General features: G+C 37.2%; 1 protein-coding gene across 7 annotated transcripts in view; it reads right to left on the bottom strand.

Moving 5' to 3' along the window:
* ATRN (attractin) overlaps positions 1 to 14408 on the bottom strand; it is a 223408-nt gene that overhangs the window by 120350 nt on the left and 88650 nt on the right. For 6 of the 7 annotated variants that reach the window (XM_067533635.1, XM_067533639.1, XM_067533638.1 and 3 more), the window contains exons 11-18: positions 14073 to 14157; positions 12134 to 12354; positions 10285 to 10400; positions 9576 to 9714; positions 6300 to 6481; positions 4184 to 4400; positions 1319 to 1504; positions 555 to 578 (exon numbers count right to left, since the gene is read on the bottom strand). In XM_067533635.1, the coding sequence (XP_067389736.1) occupies positions 555 to 578; positions 1319 to 1504; positions 4184 to 4400; positions 6300 to 6481; positions 9576 to 9714; positions 10285 to 10400; positions 12134 to 12354; positions 14073 to 14157 (1170 nt within the window). The remainder of the gene's footprint in view (positions 1 to 554; positions 579 to 1318; positions 1505 to 4183; positions 4401 to 6299; positions 6482 to 9575; positions 9715 to 10284; positions 10401 to 12133; positions 12355 to 14072; positions 14158 to 14408) is intronic. The other variant, XM_067533637.1, reaches the window with a different exon arrangement.

Below are 14408 nucleotides of genomic sequence, written 5' to 3'. Positions count from 1 at the left end.
CAGTTGAGGTAGGGGAGAGCCTGCTCACTGGACTCCTTCCATCTGGCTGCAAAGGGCAGTGTGGGAGGGGGGAAGCTGCTGGCGGAGACTGGTGGCCCTTCAGGGTTGTAAAAATGCTGTTTGTGGCCCTCGAGCCAAAAAGGATGGGAACCTGTGCTTTAGCTATTCTTCAGTTCCTTGTTAATAAATCTGACTGTTTCAGGTGATGACACCGAAAGGGCCTTATCTGCAGGATCAAACTCAATGTTGTGCTATTCTACTTCAATATACAATTTCACTCCATCACATATCTGATGCTGAACAACTGAAGAAACAGATTTTCTGTACTCTGAAATGAATATAATGTCTTTCTATCTTAACTATTTAATTCTTGACAGAGTTTGCATTTTGACTTTAGAAGAACAATACCTTCCATTACTTTGCCTCATTCAATCACGTCTCCTATCCTTTCCTTCAAGTTTAGGCATGTGGCATAAGATACCAACTACCTGTTTATGAATTAATCATTGAAAACTAATGATTTTGTAGTATTTAAATGCAATTTCCATACTCACCAAGAGAGAATGAAATGAATTGACCTATAGCATAAAATATTGAAGAATTAAAAATAAGATGTACTAACCAGCTTCCTACAGAACTGTATCATCAATTTCCTGACCAGCTTTCAGCAATTTCTAGATCCTAGCAAACTCAGTCCCCTAATTTCCCTCTCAAATATTTAACGGTAGTCAATTCCAAATCACTAACTACCCCATTCTCTATTACCAATGACTTCGCCCATTGCCCCATTCCCACTAGGCTCCTACATAATTCTATAAATTCCTTATCATTTCCTAATATGCAAAACAAGAACCCTGATGTTTTCATCATTGCCGTTTAACTTTTAGACTAGCTATACTTTTCATTCACAGATGAAATTAGAGATGAATATTTCTAACTTATCAAAAATATTTTACATGTTTTGCTCATGTAAACATTTTAGAATGACCGAAGTTCAAAAACTGAACAAATTCTAAAAACACACTGGATGTTTTCTTCCTGAAAAAAATGAGTTTTCATAACCACATTTGAGAGCTTACATTATTTGTTGCTTGGATTAGAGTGATACGTTAGGGCCCAATCCTGCTCAACACCTTCCATTAAACATAGCATGTTCAAGGATTGGTCCTTACATTTGTAAAGCTCATCCAGTCAGAGATGTGTGATTTTTCTAACACTATATAACTGCTTATGATCTGGTCACAATAAATTTGTTAGCGATTTATGCAAAGCCAAGCTTTATTAGACCATCTTTACATGTACAGAGGAAATTACTTACGTGGACAACTGCTCATGGTGTACCACTCCATACACTGTCCATATGGGAAAGAGGCCACATAAGCATTTGAGTCCACACACTGTTGCATGTTACTGCACCACATGCATTCTGAGCTGCCACTCGTGCATTCTCCACACGTCTTCCTCAAAGCACAGGGCGTGCGACACTGCTTGGCACTGTGGTTAGCTGGGCATTAAGAAACAACACACAAGGAGACGGGAAACCAGATTACACGATATTCTATTTTAAAGTAGTAAATTTCAGGCCCTTGCTCATTTGCACAATAAAAAAAAATAAAGGTGAATTGCTCTTTGTCAACAAGCCAAACTGAGAAGTTAATTGTGACAAATATACCAGAGCTGGATGAGAACTGGCTATCTTTGGTATGCTGGCAGCTCTGAAAAATTAAAAAAACTTAATTTCATGTTGAACCGAAAAGAAAATGTTTTCAAAAGTTTTGGTGAATCAAGAAGTCAAAAAATTTTGAGTTGGGTTGAAACAAAACATTTAGTTTCAACCTACCTTGAAATATTTTGTTCCAATTTCAGGAATTTTGATAAATGCAAAGGATTAGATTCACAAAATGCGAGGCAGGGGGAAGAGGATCTCTATTATAATCTTTATCTTAGTGATTAGAATAGTCTCCTGAGTTCAATTCCCCCCCTCTGCTTGATGTGGAAAAGGTATTTGAATTTGGGACTCCCCCATTACAGGACAGGGTCCTGACTATGGAATATTATGGTATGGTGCTCTCTCGGCCTCCCCAGTTGAATCAGGGACTTAAACTCTGGTCTCACATCTTAGGTGAGTACCCTAACCAGCAGTCAATTATAGTCACTCTCTCTCTCTTTCCCTGGCTCTAAGACTATTCATTCTCTTCATGAATTACTACAGATTGCCACTATGTATTTTGCGACTGAACTCTTCCTTTGCTTTTGTCAAAATGCCTGAAATTGAAACAAACATTTTGAGTCCAGTGAAAACAAAATGTTTCTTTTTGACATTACCAAAATGTTTTGATATTTTTGGTATGGTCGAAAACCTGTGCGATTAACTTGTGCCCAGGTTGCAAATAGTTTCAGGTCAGCAGAAACTGCATTTTTCAGAGACAAGTTTATTTGCCAAAAAAATTAGCCCAACTCTACTATTAATTGAAAAATCCCACAAAATTTAGTTTGAGTATTTCATCAGTTAATTGTTGCTGAACAGAATCGTTTCACATATAATGTGGCCATTATGGTGACAGCCGGAGAAACTTTACAATATGAGATATAACAGTGGTTCCCAACCTGTGGCCTGCAGATTCTTGCAAAGTGGTCCACCACTCCCCTCCTGCTGGCTGCAGAAGGGAGCCCCTGTCCAAGGACCCAGACGGAGCGCATTGCCACGGGCCTACAAGACCACTGCAGGATCCTTGCTGCAGCCAAGAGGACGAGAAATCAGCAGTCCCCTCCTCCTGGCTGTAGCAGGGAGCACGGCAAAGCGCTCCGCCTGAGTCCATAGGCACTGGGGTCCCTGCTGGACCAGAGGGAAGGAAGCACTGATCTCACATTCCCTTGGCTGCAGAAGGGAGCCACTGCCTAAGGACCCAGGCAAAGCGCATGGGGCTACAGGATGTGTTCAGTTTCCCTGCTGCAGCCAGGGGGACAGGAGAGCCTCCTCGCTGAACTTCTTCCATCTGGCTGCGGGGGGAGACTGGTGGCCCTTCAGGGCTGTAAAAATTATATTTGTGGCCTCGAGACGAAAAGGTTGGGAACCTCTGAGATACACATAGGAGGAAATATACCAACTACAACAATCCATTTTTCAGTAATTACAAATTCTCTTCAGTACAAATGCACAGTAAAACTGAAAAGAAACAACTTGGAAGTTATTACTATTTATATCTTTATAACTCTGCATATATGTTATCCATGTAGTCCTCAACACTTCTGTGAAGTTAACAGTGTCTGCATTTTACATATGGAAAAGTGGGATAAAGGTTAAGTAACTTGACCAATTCTACAGATCAAATCAGTATTAGAACCAGAATTACAATTTAAGAATTTTTGGCTACTAGTCCTCTGCTTAATCCACTAGACCAAATTTAGTCTGACCATTCTCAGCCCAAAAAAGAGAGACCAAATTAAATTGTAATCTAGTTATACACTGGGTTAAAATGTTCTGAGACTGTTTAGTTAGAAAAGTAGAAACTCAGAGTTAAGGTTTCTGCAAACATCTTCATCTCTGACTGAATGCTGAACTAGCACAAAGGAAGACTTACATTGGTGTGGATAAAGATATGTAATCAGCCAGCCTTTCTAAAAAAAAATAAAAAGAAGGCTCTAATTGTTCTTCACAATAACTATATAAAATGGAAAGTTAATAGACCAAGCTGTTTTAAAGATATACAGTTCCAAAAATCCTAGAGGACTTCTCCAAAAGCAAATAGCCTCATTTTTCAACACACATATTTCCAGTGTCTTGCTCCATTAACTTCAAACTTTGAAAAAAATAAAATTATCCTTTGGCTAGAGAACATGTACAAAAAAATTCAGATAGAGAATAGCTTTTATTTATTCTTTTAGCAAGAAGAGTGTTCCATATCATAATTAACCTGAATGTCACATACAGATACACAATTGGGAGAAAGCTTTAAAGCTAATTATTGCTTATCAGTTTCACTGTACTTCTACTGTTTTTTTTTAAATGCCTGATTCTTGTACAAAATAACCAAACAAGACAATTGTTCAAACTGTTCTGTTTGGTTACTGCATAATGCAAACATTGAAAATTTAACTGGTGGGATCTTATTTGTATTACTTAGAAAGTAAAATACTTCTCAACTAGTTCCCCACAAAAAAGATTCAACAGCAGCATATTTACCAGGCCTTTCACAGACACTGCCATTAATTTGGTTGATACACGTTGCTGCCTTCAATCCTTGCTGGTAAGGTTCAGCTAAATATCCACAAAATCCAGCACCACTTGGTTCCCCAGGCAGCCACTGGAGTGAAGTGTTTGTAAATGGAGACATGTCTTCCCAGCACCAATACGACACATTGATCTTCCGCAGCCCAACCCACGGGGTCAAAGTTTTGGGCTAGAGATAAAATAAACGTTTGATTGAATGAGCACAATTTTACTACTTCACACAGTAAAGAAGCAAGATTTAAAAAAAGAAAAAGCTTTTTTCAACTATTTAAAATCTACACACTAGAGAGGAGGCGGAACAGATATAATACACCAAACCTGAACAATTGTGAAATTAATAAGAGTTGGCCTTAGATGCTTATGAGCATACTGTAAAAGGCTAGAATCAGAAACAGCAGTTTCTGGGGTGATTGTTATGCAGAATGTAACAGTAGCTTAAAAAAAACCCTGGCTACATATAGTTTATCTAATCCACCTACTTCAAAACATTTTATGTTTGCTTATCTTAAACCTGCAACACTTACTGAAGCAATGTGGTTACTCAGCACCTCTGAAAAATCAGGCCACATGTTTTCAGAGGAATTACAAACAGGCAAGCTGCAATCCCTCTGCTCTTCATCAGTGAGCACTCTTCCTCAAAGTCATTACTAGAGTGAAAGCAGCATATCATTGAAAGACAGAGTTCAAATACCAGATGCAGTGTGGCTTTGCACCAAAGCTATTTTTAGAAATTACAAAAACCTGATAAAACAATAAAACATACAAATATAAACTAAAACCAAAAGATTCCTTAAAAAGTTGTGTAGATTTTCTATCATTACCAACTCTCTAAGCAATAAAGGAACCAGAGGTAAGCGAACAACATCTTTTCTAAAAAAAGTTCCAGTGTCTTTAGAGAGCTTATGGAAATAGTCATCAAGTCTATCTATGTATTTATACAGCACTCATCATCATGGTATCTAAAAGCTGTGAGTTTGAAAGCCATGTACTTTTACAGTATTTTATGTTTCTCTCCCTTGTCTCACAAATGACTTCTGTTATCTTGTACAGAAAGTAGCTCACACTGGGTTGAACAAAATGGAGCACCCTGGTGTCTTATAACTGTTGAACTGTTTCATTTTAAGATCATAGTGGAGCAAAAGTGAGAAGGAAAATGTTCTAATTTCAATTTAAAAACTAAATTTTTTCTTCAGCTATTCGTATTCTACACATAAAGTATGTTTCTGCTCTGAAAAATAATGATGTATTATGATGTTCCATGTTTATTGCTTCATTTCTTATTACGTGAATTCTTTTCAGTTTACCAGTAAAAATGAACATCGCTGAATGCTAACTGCACAGTCTCAGCTCTGAGAGCTTAGATACAGTCTTCTTCTGCATCATCAATAACAATGGTTCTGCAGGCCAAACTAGGATCTCAATTACATCCATGCACCACCATTATTGTCACAGCCTTCGCAACACCTATGCAACCTGCCATCAATGTCTTTATACAAGTGCAACTGATTGAAAAAAATCAATTGTATTGATGTGCAAGTAGTAATAGATTCCAAATCACTTTCTTAGTTGTGTTGGCTCTGTAAGGCTAACAGGGAAAAATGTTTGTCACTACAGCAAGCAGGTATAACTGAATATTTCAAGCGGGCCTGCTGCGCATAAAGTCACTTTTCAAAACTGAACAATGTAAGTGCTTTACTCTAAGTATATATAGTGCCCCAATGGAATTTTTATTTATAATCTAGTGTGTCATGTAGAGTTCACATGAAAACTACTCACCTTCACTTTGCAGTCTTGTAACCCAAATCAGAAGTGTGTATGTGATTTTATTATACAAAGATACCCTTAATGCATCATGCATGTTTATATTTATCTTACACTTTTACATTCTCTACTGTTTCGCTTCAAAGCTGCCATGGGATATGTTGAATTTCAAAAGAAAATCAGTCTGAGAGCTAAGTGGCACATTTTTATTTTGGTACAACACACACAGTACCACAGCAAGTACTCTTCCACATTCAGACCTCTGCTACTCACAGGGAGTAGAGTAGTATTCGAGAGTAACACTCACCAAAGACTGCACCCTCTGCAGCTCCTTTAGAAGAAATTCCACCTTCTTCTGGGTTGTGAGAGATGCCAGCAGAGCACTGTGAGTTCGGCAGGCCAATTTAGCATTGTCATAGCTCTCTTTTGTGTTAGTGATTTTCAAACATGAGTTGCCAACCAAATGCCAATTTGCTCCACAGATATTTTCTATGAAAAAGTGAAGCAAATTAATGAAATATGACGCACCTTTCCCCCCCCCCCCCCCCAGTTCAAAAAACATCATTTACAGATGGTGATGGTGTCCTCCACGAGGGTCGCCCAGCACTTAACACATTCCCTTAATCCAAAACAGCTTGGTTCACTGACCTTCCTGCCATGCTAAAAGGTACATCTATTGAAAAAGGCTTTTGGAGAAGGAGGAGCTTGATAGGAGCAGGTCTTTTGGCAGGAGTGGAGTTTTGTTTGGCGTATGCAGGTAGGCTACTGGTTTTAGTTGGATATTTGTCTCTAGTTTATGTCAAATGCACCTTTTTAATATTTTTGTCAATTGAAAGAAATTAAATATTAAACTACTAAATTCTAGAGGAAGAGAGATGCCATCTGCCCTTTGAAACGGGAAAATAGAAGGTAGGGTGTAGTATTCCCAATCCCAAGAATTGATTTGAGTCAGACACTCCCCCCAAATCATGAAATTGGCTTAAATATGATTTAAAATATGAATACATTTTTGGTTCTTTTATCTGCCTTCTGTTCTTTGAATTTTTAGGATCTATTCTGGTCATGTTTTCAAGCCTTTCTTCATAACCAGAAGGGCTAGAAACTTACTTGAAAGACAGACAACTTTGCTTCTCACATGACTCCAAGCACTGAGGACTAAAGAAAAGTGCCACATATTGAGAAAGTCATGATGAAATTATGAAAGCTGGCAATTTTGGAGGTGGGAGAAAAGAAATATTTCTCTTTCAGATTTTTTGGATAAATAAAGTATTAATTCAAGGCAATATACTGATTGCCCTATTTCATCCAGCTGTGGGAGTATTCAGGATGCAAAAGTACTAAGAAAAAATGGCAGAATTTAGTATTTTATATAGGGCTGTCAAAACATTAAAAAAAGTAATTGCGATTAATAACAAGATTAAAAAAGTCACGGTTAATCACAGTTTTAATTGTACTGTTAAACAATAATAGAATACCATTTATTGAAATATTTTTGGATGTTTTCTACATTTTCAAATGTATTGATTTCAATTATAACAGAATACAAAATATACAGGGCTCACTTTATATTATTTTTGATAATTATTTGCACTGTTATAAAGAAAAAAGAAACAGTATTTTTCAGTTCACCTCATACAAGTACTATAGTGCAATCTCTTTAATGTGAAAGTGCAACTTACTAATGTAGAATTTTTGTGTTACATAACTGCACACACAAACAAAACAATGTAAAACTTCAGAGCCTACAAGTCCACTCTGTCCTACTTCTTGTTCAGCCAAATCTCCAAGACAAACAAATTTGTTTACACTTATGGGAAATATTATGCTGCCCACTTCTTATTTACAACACCACCTCAAAGTGAGAACAAGCGTTCACATGGCACAGTTGTAGCACAGAATTGCAAGGTATTTACATGCCAAAAGCACTAAATATTTGTGCCCCTTCATGCTTCAGCCACCATTCCAGAGGACATGCTTCCATTCTGACGATGCTTGTTAAAAATATGTGTTAATTAAATCAGTGACTGAACTCCTTGGGGGAGAACTGTATGTCTCCTGCTCCATGGTTCTACCCCCATTCTGTCATATATTTCGTTTTGGGGCAGTCTTGGATGACAACACCACATATGTTGTTTGATGTAACAACACTTTTACTGCGGATTTGATAAAACACAAAGGAGGTACCAATATGAGATTTCTAAAGATAGCTACAGTACTCGACCCAAGATTTAAGAATCTGAAGTGCCTTCTAAAATCAGAGAAGCGCGAGGTGTGGAACATACTGTCAGAAGTCTTAAAAGCACAACACTCTGATGCCAAAACTACAGAACCCGAACCACCAAAAAAGAAAATCAACCTTCTGTTAGTGGCATCTGACTCCGATGATGAAAATGAACATGTGCCAGTACACACTGTTTTGGATCGTTATCGAACAGAACCCACCATCAGCATGGAAGCATGTCCTCTGGAATGGTAATCAAAACATGAAGGGATGTACAAATGCTTAGCATATCTGGCATGTAAATACCTTGCAACGCCAGCTACCACAATGCCATGCCAACACCAGTTTTCATTCTCAGGTGACATTGTAAGAAAGAATGGGCAGCATTATCGCTCATAAATGTAAACTTCCGGTTTGTCTTAGCGGTTAGATGAACAAGAAGTAGGACTGAGTGGACTTATAGGCTCTAAAGTTTTACATTGTTTTGTTTTTGAGTGCAGTTATGTAACAAAATATTCTATATTTTAGAATTGTACTTTCAGATTATAAACAGATTGCACTACAGTACTTGTATGAAATGAATTGAAATATTTTTTGTTTCTCTTTTGTACAGTGCAAGTATTTGCAATACATAATAATAATAATATAAAGTGAGCACTGTACACTTTGTATTCTGTGTTGTAATGGAAATCAAAATATTTGAAAATGTAGAAAAAGATCTAAAAATATTTATAATAAATTTAAATTGGTATTCTATTATTGTTTAACAGTGTGATTACAACTGTGATTAAGCACAATTAATTTTTTTAATTGAGTTAATTTGTTTTGCGTTAATCACTTAAGTTAACTGTGATAAATTGACAGCTCTAATTTTATAACATCCTCTTGATTCCCAAGTGAAAAATACAGTACCAATCTCACATGAAACAACTACTGAAGGGAAGGCACATTTTTTGATAAATTAACCTTGAATAAATTTGGATTTTATTGGGATATAAAATCTTTTGAAACTATTATAGAAAGAAAGAAAGAAAGAAAGAAAGAAAGATCTGAATTGTTTTGCTGGGTCCTTAACTACAATCTCCTCATTCACTAAAATATTACTATTACTATTAATAATAATAAAGTTCATACCTAATTTGAAATGAACAGACCAGAAATGCCAGCCTAAGATTTCAATTGGATTTCAAAGAAAATCTCACATAACATTAACATAAACATTATAATTATTGCTCATTATAGAGAACAGTCCTTACCGTACCCTAATTCTAAAAATGTACCATAGATTTGGAGGAGAAAAAATGAAGAATGCTTTTGGATTTAAGGATTTAGTATTTGTTTTTAAATACAATCTATACATACCAGGTAAAGCTATGCACTCTTGATTCCTGGGCTCCCATTGACAGTTCTGATCCATGGCACAGCTTTTACAACTTGTCTTTTTGTTACAATAATATGCTGGGTTATCCTTGGGGCATTTATTATACTCAGTAATGGGTACCTAAAACACATGGCATGTTTAAGTGTTTTTCTTACATCTGTTCACAGTCACAAGGAACACCACTATAATTCTGTAGAAGGCGCAACAAATTAAGTCTATTGAAGAACCAATATTTCCAAACAATGTTTCATGTTCAGAATTCCTTCCCCAAACCGGCATGCTAAGTACCTCCCTCACCATGCTCAAGTTCCTCTTAAAGACTCAATTGTGACATCATGCTTATAAAAAATGAGGAAAGAATACAGGATTTTTTGACTTTATGAATAGAATTATCAAGATGTGCAAATGCCTAACTAAGTAATCATATTATTACTGATACTCTTATCTTTACTCGCCCCTTCCCATCGTTTTTTAAGGATCCTCACTACTTAGGTAGCTGAAGTACAATATGATCAAGGGTCCCACCAAAAGCCACTGAATCGCCTCAAGAAATTCAGATGTTTGTAGTTACATTAACTTACACAGCAGAAACACATACATAGAAGTAACTGTGACACAGATTAGTTTTCTTGACATTTGAAGTGTCATAGGAAGATTAACATTTCGAGAGTGAAATTTAAACACCTTTACCTGATCTTCTGTGCAGTTTCTATGCTTTGAGATACACTGGTCAGTGCACCATTGACAGCTGTTCATATTTGCTGTACAGCTGTAGCAGTCTGTAATCGGATCACATTTTCCATGGTCTACAACAATTAAAAGAAAAAAAAAAAAACATGCATGACCAAAAACAAGCATTTCCTGACAGACTTCTAAGAACTTATTTACACATATGATATAACCAATGGCTGTGCCACATAACAAAGACAGCTATCAATTAAACTGGACTTCTTGTTTTTACTTTTATTTAACTAAGTTGAAGGAAATTCCATTAATTTCTTCTGTCAATAATTTTAAGCCATTTTCAGGAAAGTGCAAGTGCAATTAAATGCACAAAGACACACAAATATTGAGATTGTCCATGCAAACCCAATAGATATGTGTGCAAATGACAAATGGACATCTAACCAGGCAATTTAGGTGTGCAAATGCAGGCACATTTTTCTGAAATCCTGGAACTCATCTGGGAATTTCATATGAAGTTTATATCTTGCACTTCATCTTTTTCCTCATTTATCTCCTCTGTTTATGCAGTAATTTATTTATACACTAAGATCCCAAATGACTGTCCTTTTATATCAACTGTTTTCAAACAATTAAAAGATGCAATCTACTACAGAAGCATGTTTCATAAAAATCAATTCTGGGAGTTGGAAGGGCACTGGCATAAGCCACTACAGAGTTGATAGCAAGTTTAATAAAAGGAATCCAGAATTAAACACAATTCCAAGAAACTGCTCAAAGATTGGTAACGCTATGCGCCTCTCTCCACACTCCAGTTGAAAAATGATAGCAACAATCATCTGATGACACCACCTCTCCTGGTGAGCACAAAGGAGTACAGCAGGGCCCTGTCCCTTCTTTCCCAATGGTGCTTCTCAGCAGAGTTGGTGGCTGTCAGAATGACAAATCTCAGTCAGTTTCTATGGAACAATGGTCCACACCTGGCTACTACTGGGAAAGTTAATGAAGGAGCAAAGATAACAGCAACCGTCTGAGTTGGATGGATGTTTAAAGGAGAAAAATAGGGAGTTTTAACTGTCCCCTAAACTGCCAGTCATTTCAGCAGCAGTCTGTGGCCCTCAAGCCATTTTCTATCATTGTAGCATTTAATTTGGAAACTGTCCACTTTTATCAAAACAAAATTTAAGTCATGCTCTCCCAGGAAGGCACGCGAAGCTGTTTGTTAGATGTCTACAGATCCATCTCCTATACAAGGTATGTAGCAACAGCCTGCTAATGCACACCCTCATGTCGTTTACTGCTAGAAGAAACAAATACTGAACACATTCAAATTACTTTTGGGAGCAAGGAGAGCCAGCTCCTGAATTTTTACTAGTTTACCTTTGTAACTCCTGGAATACTGAAAATTTTCAAGCAATAACCTGAAGTTTATAACTGTGGTAGTAAAAAGATTTGTCATACCCAATAGTGTGAGTGCATTTGATTTGTTCATGATTACATCTGAAGTGCACAACATATAGAATCTTGGCCCGCAGCACCTGACTTTGGCTGGTTAGTGACAATGTAATGTACAAAAATATGAGGAGGAATAGAGAAGATCTGAGAACAGATTGGAAAGGAGAAGTCTGTTCTATATATGCTTTTATACCATGCTCATCACCATAGTATCTGAGCAGATTCTGGTAGTGCATTAAGCAACGTGACTATACATCTATCATGTGTTGTTTGTTCTTTCATCTTCCCCTCAGATGAAGTGTGTGCAGTGGAGTGTCTTGTTTTGGGGGTAGTGCATCTTTTTAATGCAAATATACTTGTTGCGATGTGTCTGTGTTAGAGAAGTGTAATGCATACATACCTGGCTCAGAAGGACATTCTTCGAAAACTTTTTGTTGTTGCTCTACTGTTGCTATTTCCCATGGGACACACAGAGAAAAGGTAGCGTTCCACACACACCTGACTCCAGGACCTGCTCTTAAGCAAGACGTCTCATTGTCATAAGCTTCACAGCTTTCTGGTGTATACCTCAGAATATCGCTCTGGAGGAGACTGTTGAAACCTCCAAATATATACATAGTGCTAAACATAAATAAGAACATTGAAGTAAATGTTATGTTCATATATTTGTAGACTATAAATACCTGCATTACAGTCATGCAGCTCTTGATAACTGTACAAAGCACTTAAGAGTATATGGATAGGTGCCCTTTTCTAGCATGCTTACGTAAATCCAACTAAATCAATGGATGTCAGTCCAGGGATACATTAAATAGAGCGGTGTCTCAGATTTCCATTAGTTCAATGTATCTTAATCCATGGCTTCTAAGCTATAGACTGCATCAGATCACTTCTCAGCCTGGGATCACACAACTTCCCTCCCCCACCAAGACCCCCGAGACTGCGGGGTTAAAAGCAGGAATATTATCCTTCTCCACTCAGCAACCAGAAAGATGTGTGTGTGGAGGAGCGGTGGGCAGATGAAGTTACTACAGTGTACTGATGAATCAATACATGAGAATGTGTCAAAACAATACAATGTCATCACATGCTGTTACAGTGTCATGACAAAAATCCAAAATGATGCTGTGGCCCTTTGCAAATGAACAGTCAAAGAGTCATTTTGTTAACAGATTAAAACTGAACACTATTCAGCTAGAGAATTGATTTTTCTAAGCTCCTGAGGGCAAGGATCACGTCAGTGTTTTAGGCACAATACTATCAATATGTATTGCTACTACTTTTACACACCAACACCAATTTAGTTTTAATAATGACTAGTTAATGCAGAATATGAAAACGAATGGAACTGAATAGAAATTTGGTTGGCAAAAATTAATTCCTTTCTTCCTATATTTATTTTTGGACCCAATTAAGAAAAAAACTTAAGCATGCACTGAAATGCTAGTAACAAAAGTCATTGCATAGAAGGTATTTAGTATCCAGTCAAGCTGCTATCTATTTTGTGTGAGATTTTCAAAGGCACAAAAGGCTGAACTCCCTTGAAAGTTACTGGCAATTACATGACTAGCTCCCATTTGTTAAATAATCTCCCCCCTTTCATGTGTTTAAGAGAGGCATCCTCAGAGAGAGGGCGCTAGAACCAAAACCAGAGACTTCTCGGAAATTTCATTCATTAAGGTTGATTGAAATTCTATCCCACAAATCTCCAGGTGACAAAAGAAAAGCACATATTCCTTAAAATACGTAAAATATGGATATTATTATAGTAAATATAACCAGTACAATAACATGGATCCCAACTGTATTTGTGCCTAAATAGCATGGGTGGCAAGGACAGAAGAGGCCAGACAGGAGGAAGGCTACAAAGCAAGCAAGACAAGGTAATCAAGATGCAACAGAGGTCATATAAGTAGGAACAGTAAGGAAAGAGTACATTCTGGAGCTATTAAAGCTAATAAAAGCAGAGATGACAATGGAGACATGGAAGGGAAGAGAAGGAGAAATATCTGGAGGGAAAATGAAAAATAATTTTGGAATGATCAAGTTGTAGAGATGATATGACAACAGCATCTAATCTAGTCCCAGAAGAGAATATGTCAGGGCAGCTAAAAATAAGAAACTGGACGAGTCAAGAGGTTATAGGTTGGGAATCTTCAGCACAGAGATGCAAGTTGAAGCTATAAGAGGAAATAAGATCACAAAACAACCTGGTTTCCAGATGAAATTCTGTGACCCTATAAACGCATACATACATGTCTGTACATGGGCTCACTTAAGTACACAGTATGTAGACACAAAGCAAGATTTTTATTTTTATTTTTCTCGGGTAGTCTGACCTGTTACTCAGCACAGCAGAATGTCCAAATCTGTTGACATCACGACGGAGATCAGGACGAGGAAGTACTGACCACTGATCACAAGCTAGGATTAAGGAAAGCTCACTTCAGAAAAATTCCTTTAGCACAATTAAATGACTGACATTTATGTAGCACATTTCTTCCTGAAAGATCCCAAAGTACTTCAATAACTACCCAGAAATCACACCAAAATGCAACCACCTCTAGAGTGGAGTGTGGTAGCTGTTTAAAAGCACAAGGAAACCACTCACTAAACATTTCAAGACAAAGTGAATGCTATATCCATTTGAAATTACCTTAGGGCCAGGTACAGCC

The sequence above is a fragment of the Emydura macquarii genome, unplaced genomic scaffold, assembly GCF_026122565.2.
Source record: "Emydura macquarii macquarii isolate MOO-44397 ecotype Brisbane River unplaced genomic scaffold, CSIRO-AGI_Emac_v2 contig_3345, whole genome shotgun sequence".
Taxonomy (NCBI): Eukaryota; Metazoa; Chordata; order Testudines; family Chelidae; genus Emydura; species Emydura macquarii.
This window is presented reverse-complemented; position numbering and strand designations above follow the sequence as displayed.